At 36.2% G+C, this 6,527-nt stretch overlaps 1 protein-coding gene across 1 annotated transcript in view; it reads right to left on the reverse strand.

Moving 5' to 3' along the window:
- The window catches only part of CASC5 (cancer susceptibility candidate 5), a 63,765-nt gene that overhangs the window by 9,393 nt on the left and 47,845 nt on the right, over positions 1-6,527 (reverse strand). Inside the window, exons 15-18 of the mRNA XM_015557531.1 lie at positions 5,744-5,859; positions 2,872-2,962; positions 2,187-2,303; positions 1,370-1,493 (exon numbers count right to left, since the gene is read on the reverse strand). Coding sequence (XP_015413017.1) covers positions 1,370-1,493; positions 2,187-2,303; positions 2,872-2,962; positions 5,744-5,859 — 448 coding nt within the window. The remainder of the gene's footprint in view (positions 1-1,369; positions 1,494-2,186; positions 2,304-2,871; positions 2,963-5,743; positions 5,860-6,527) is intronic.

Consider the following 6,527-nt stretch of genomic DNA (forward strand, 5'->3'; position numbering starts at 1 on the left):
GATTCTTACCTCAAAAAATTATTTTGTTCAATCTTTTTTTTCCTCCACCATCACCAGCTTTCCTTAATATAAGCTGCCAAACTTTATTTTTTAAAAATTTGATTTGAGAGAGAGAAAAATATCGATTTGTTATGCCACTTGTTTATGCATTCATTGGTTGATTCTTGTATGTGCCCTGATTGGGGATCAAACCTGAAACCTCAGTGTATCGAGACGATGCTCTTAACCAACTGAGCTACCCTGACAGGGTACTGTCCTTTCTTAACTATACCAGTCTTACTAGTACATTTACTCTTGATTTATTCAAATCCCATCTCTACACTTCAGCCAGTGCTTAACACCCTTCAAATGCCTGTTCATTATTCTTTAAAAAAGTCAAAATTCCTTAAGAGGACCTCTTTGGCCTGGCCCTTAGTGACATCTCCAGCTTTACCTCAGACAATGTTCCCGTTTGCTCATAGGTCATTGTTCAGCCATTGAGCTACACCAGCCAGAGCAAAAGGCTCATTTTTAAATGGAGATAAGTTCATCTATTAAAAACAGATTACAGTCCTAGCCAGTTTGGCCCAGTGGATAGAGCATCAGCCTCGGGACTGAAAGGTCCCAGGTTCGATTCCGGTCAAGGGCACATGCCCGGTTGTGGGCTAGATCCCCAGTAGGGGCATGCAGGAGGCAGCCAATCAATGATTCTCTCTCATCATTTATGTTTCTATCTCTCCCTTTCTTTCCTCTCTGAAATCAATAAAATATATATTTTTTTAAAAATTGGCATCTTAAAAAAAAGAAAGAAAAACAAAACCAATGACCAATTGGATACCCACATCCAAAAAACCCCCAAAAAACCCAAAAAGAAACCACACACAAAAAAAACAAATTATGGTCTAGGTCAGCGGTTCTCAACCTATGGGTCACGATCCCTTTGGGGGGTGAATGACCCTTTCACAGGGGTCGCCTAAGACCATTGGAAAACACATACATACTTACATATTGTTTTTGTGATTAATCACTATGTTTTAATTATGTTCAATTTGTAACAATGAGAATACATCCTGCATATCAGATATTTACATGATGATTCATAACAGTAGCAAAATTACAGTTACGAAGTAGCAACGAAAATAATGTTATGGTTGGGGGGCACCACAACATGAGGAACTGTATTAAAGGGTCGTGGCTTTAGGAAGGTTGAGAACCACTGGTCTAGGTTATGAAGAGCTTTCCAATTTGGGGCATCTCTTGTTGATAGTGTTATGAAGGAGTATAGTAAAGGAGCTTTAATTTGATCTAATTTAATATCTCAAGCTACTGATACAAGGCTTCAGCATAGTGATACCAGCAATCTGTACGAAAGGAAGCATTTAGATAAAATTAAATTTTCTTTTGAAAAAATTTCCAAATACTTTACCTATTTTCACCTGAGTGAGACAGTTAGCAATCTTCTTAAGTATGTTGTCCATCTCATCTATTTTTAACTGAAGTTTCTCCCTCTCATTCTAAACACACAATATTATAGACTGTCAAGTTAAAGTTCCAAACAAAACATTATAACATTATCATGTTTCAAACAGCTGATATAACTGCTATGTCTAAATTATAAACAAGGCAGATCTTAAAATGAAGGTCAAAGTTGCCAGTCTAGACTTAAATTTTACTTAAAAAAAAAAAAAAAGAGTTCATTAAATAATGTTCTATGGTCAAATGAATATGGAAAACACTGGCCCAACAGAATTATGGTATATTTTTTTCTTTTTAGACTTTTAAAGAAAGACATTAATGAGGTATCTATTATAATTTCTCTAAAGGGAATATTACATGTTACATTTCCCACATTTTTTAATAGAAAGTTTTTAAATAGGGAACCTTTCTTAAGGAACAATCATTTTGGGACATGCTTCTTTAAACACATACACAAACGTACACAGCTAGGTATGTACTATATGGAAAATAATACTAGAGTATAGTCCTTAGCAATGAAAGATCAGAATCCTATATTGTTTTATTTCAATATGTATAATGGATAACAAATTTGAGATAAGAAATAGGCCCATATTAGTAAAATTACCATAAAGTAATTTTAACACATTAAGTGCCCTGACACTATACTTTCCATCCAGAAGACAAAAGAGTTTGGGCACTTAACGTGTTAATAGATCTTTCTTTCTATGTTATTAACTGTGTCAAATTACCTGAGCTGACTGTACCAGTTTGCTATAGAGAGTCACTTTTCCTTGGTGAGTGAAGATTTTAGTCATCTTGGTAAAATGTGATTTTATTTTGTTCAGGTAAATTCCAAAGGCCTTCAGCTGTAAGGAAAAGTCAAAGGCTACAATGTACTAAAACAAATGAGCTGAAAAAGCAAATAATCTGAGAAGGCTGGTTCACCAAGCTTTGCCCATTCTAGACTCTGATTTCTAAGACAGGGCATTTCTCATTTGCAAATTTAATTCCATTTAATAGTTTACAAGCACAACCAAAAATTTTAATTTTGATTCCTGCTTTTAATTCACTTTATTTATATTACAAATTTAAAAATTACAGGCTCTTAATAAAACTCTTTTAATATATCAGGGCACATATGAAATGAGTAACTTATTATCTGATAAATTAAATCTTTCCTCATGTAAATCTAAGTGAAAGGCAAACTAAATAAACTTCAATTATATTTCATATATTAAATTGATAATTTCAGGTTTGAAAAAATTATGTATTAACAATTACTCATGTATACTTAAATAAATCCTTGGTAACATATACCTGAGAAGTAAGTTAAAGAACTCATTACTAATTACCAAGTAATAATTGTCTATTTCATAATAAGAATTGTTCAAAATGTCTATACTGATTCCCATTCAGAAAATGACACAAACATACCTCCTCATCAGAGCAATGTCTCATTTTCCCCCATAGGTTCCTGTTTACATCAGTCAACAGTTTATCTTGGTTCAATACAGAAAGCTTTAATCTAAAATACAGAAAAGTTAATTAGCATAGAGTTCAGAAGTCAGCTTCAAAGAATCAACTCAGATTTACAGGCATAGTAGATCTTCTTAGTTCTTTTTCTACATTAAAAGAGGGGAATTCACTAAAGAACAGTGACCAGCCTTATTATTTTTCAACACTTGTAGAACAGTTCAAGATTATGAACTGGCCAAAAAGCTTCTTGCCTGTCTGGCATGGCTCAGTGGTTGAGCGTCCATTCCTGGTCAGGGCACATGCCCAGGTTGCAGGCTCGATCCCCAGTGTAGGCAGTGCAAGAGGCAGCCAATCAATGATTCTCTCTCTCCCTCTCCCTTCCTCTCTAAAATCAAAAAAATCATATTTAAAAACAAAACAAAAATTCTCACAAATCAAAAAAGCTTCTTGCCTGGCTGGCATGGCTCAGTGGTTGAGCGTCCATTCCTGGTCAGGGCACATGCCCAGGTTGCAGGCTCGATCCCCAGTGTAGGCAGTGCAAGAGGCAGCCAATCAATGATTCTCTCTCTCCCTCTCCCTTCCTCTCTAAAATCAAAAAAATCATATTTAAAAACAAAACAAAAATTCTCACAAATAGAATTCTCAGCCTAATGTTATCAGCATCAGCTTTTTCCAATATGAAAACATGATGCTAATAAAGAATCTTTAAGACCCGTCAATGCATAATTGTGATGTTATTTACTTTTCTGTTAGTTCTCACTTGAGGATATTTTTTCCATTCTTTTCAGACACAGTGGGAGAGAGAAAAGGAAAGAGGGAAGGAGAGAGAAACATTGATGCAAGAGAGACACGTGGACTAGCTGCCTCCTGCATGTGCCTCGACCAGGGTTGGGGAGCAAACCCGCATCCCAGGTGTGTGCCCTTGACCGGGAATTGAACCCAAGACCCTTTGGTGCACAGGCCAGCGCTCTAACCACTGAGAGACACCCGCCAGAGCTGTAACTAGCCTATATAATAAAAGTCTAATATGCAGGTCGACCAAACAGCAGAATGACCAGTGGAATGACCGGCTGCTATAATGTGTACTGACCACCAGGGGACAGACGCTCAATGCAGGAGCTGCCCCCAGCTTGCAGGCCCCAGGCCAGCCAAGGTGGGTGCCAGCGGGGGCCCCCAATTAACCCACTGGTTGCCCCACAGATGGGTCCTGATCGCGGGCCAGGCCTAGGGACCCTACCTGTGGATGAATTTCATGCACCGGGCCTCTAGTTATTTTAAATAAAAGTTCTCAACTCAGTTCAAAGTCCTATCTCACCTTTACAGAATAGCATGTATAAAAGTAGCAAAGATATATATTATTAATCTTTTGTTAATAAGCACAAGAAATAAATCTCTACCAGAGTTCAAAGATATTATATACAGGCATAGAAGTGCAAAATCAAAGAGTAGACCACATCTAAACAGATTATTCATTGTATTTCATTCAAAATAAAACATTCTCAAACAAATTATCAGATGCCCAACTCATTTAAACATGAAGAAACTTGTCTGTCTTGTTCAGTGAAGAACCCCAGTACTTAAAATAGTACCTAGGCTTAACATATAGTAGGTGCTCAATATGTACATTTATTAAATAAACAAGCCATAATCAGGCAAATCTGCAGTATAATAACTTAACAGCATCTAAAGTCTCTATTTTTTAAAAAGTATATATTTTATTGATTTTTTACAGAGAGGAAGGGAGAGGGATAGAGTTAGAAACATTGATGCGAGAGAAATATCGATCAGCTGCCTTCTGCACGCCCCCTACTGGGGATGTGCCCACAACCAAGGTACATGCCCTTGACCAGAATCGAACCTGGGATCCTTCAGTCCGCAGGCCGACGCTCTATCCACTGAGCCAAACTGGTTAGGGCTAAAGTCTCTATTTTTAAAACTACATATTTTTCTGTTTGTTAGACTGGTTCAAATATAGTTGGATAGTTCTACATAAGTATAATATAAACATTATTTTGGGTTGCAAGTCCTGCCCTATCTTTGGGAATCTAGGTACACTGTATCAAATTTGTAAATTAGTCTGCAGCATCTATATATACCAAAGCACTAAACTACAGTCTGAGGAAAGGATGTTCTTTTATACGTGCATATCAAAGGCAAATGTGATAAAATTATAAACCCTAAGACATTCCTGATTTTAAGCACTATATATATAAGTCTATAAAGAGACATCTCTCTTTTGAAGATGTTCCTTTGCAATCAATTTATGATATCATAATTTAATAATTATTGTTCACTGAGGACACACTTTTTGCTAAAAATGGCATGAAAACATTTTATATACACTATTTTCTACTGTTCATATCTACCTGCTGAGTAGGTATTATTATTCCCAGTTTATAGATGTGGAAATAAAGGTTAAATGACTTACATCAGGGGGCCTCAAACTTTTTAAACAGGGGGCCAGTTCACTGTCCCTCAGGCTGTTGGAGGGCCGGACTATAGTTTAAAAAAAAACTATGAACAAATTCCGATGCACACTGCACATATCTTATTTTGAAGTAAAAAAACAAAATGGGAACAAATACAGTATTTGTATTTGCATGTGGCCTGCGGGCTGTAGTTTGAGAACCCCTGACTTACATAATGTTACATAGTTAGTGTCATAGACAGGATTAAGCTTCAATCTGAAAGCCAAAGCTCTTTCTATAAACATACTGTACTACACCACCGATAATGCCTCAACTTTTTTCTATAGTGTTATTCTCATCAAAACCTTACCACACAGATGTTCACCCATCCAACAAACACAAAAAAATGAAAACTTTCATACTCTTCAATCTTTTGGCAAAGAGCCTCACAATCTTCTCTATAAATCTGTATCTTGGGTCGGTAAACATATTGACTTAACATCAGATCTTCTGGAGTAGGTTGTGTATTTATGGTAAACTGAAAAAAAAAAACATATCAGTCCCTTAAAACTGGTATTTTGAGAACAAATCATGTTTAAGAACTGTTTCAAGTTTCAGAGTGCCTATTTTTAAAAGTTTTACAAAGAAAAATGTGAATACTCTATTAAAACTCTTATACCCCATAAAGGTGTAAGTTGGAATTTGAATTCAAGTCTCTGACATCAAAGTCCATTTTCCACAGATGTTTAGGGAACTGTATGTTCCACTCACATTGGATTTTAACACTAGATTGCCCAAGGAAGTCATTTTGACTGCTTTTTAATTTCAATTAGAAAAACAATGATGTATATAATGACAGAATTTCTTGGGGGGGAGGGGATTTTTAAAAAGTGCACAGAAGAAGAAGGCCGCCGAATTTTGAGGAACGATAGGACAACAACATTACCGGAAATACGTGCATTTATTGGGATTTTATATGCTTGTGGAGCCTACGAGGCAAAAAATTTAAAACTCAGTTATTTATGGTCAGCAAAGTAGGGTCCCGAATTTTTTAGAAAAACTATGGCCAGAGAAAAGTTCAACCAAATCCTACGATTTATTCGTTTTGACAAAAGAACCGAAAGAAGTAGGCACCTACAAACAAATAAGTTTGCCTTGGTTTCAGAAATATGAAACACTTTTTATCAATGACACTGTGGATACCAG

The sequence above is a fragment of the Myotis davidii genome, unplaced genomic scaffold, assembly GCF_000327345.1.
Source record: "Myotis davidii unplaced genomic scaffold, ASM32734v1 scaffold46, whole genome shotgun sequence".
NCBI lineage: Eukaryota > Metazoa > Chordata > Mammalia > Chiroptera > Vespertilionidae > Myotis > Myotis davidii.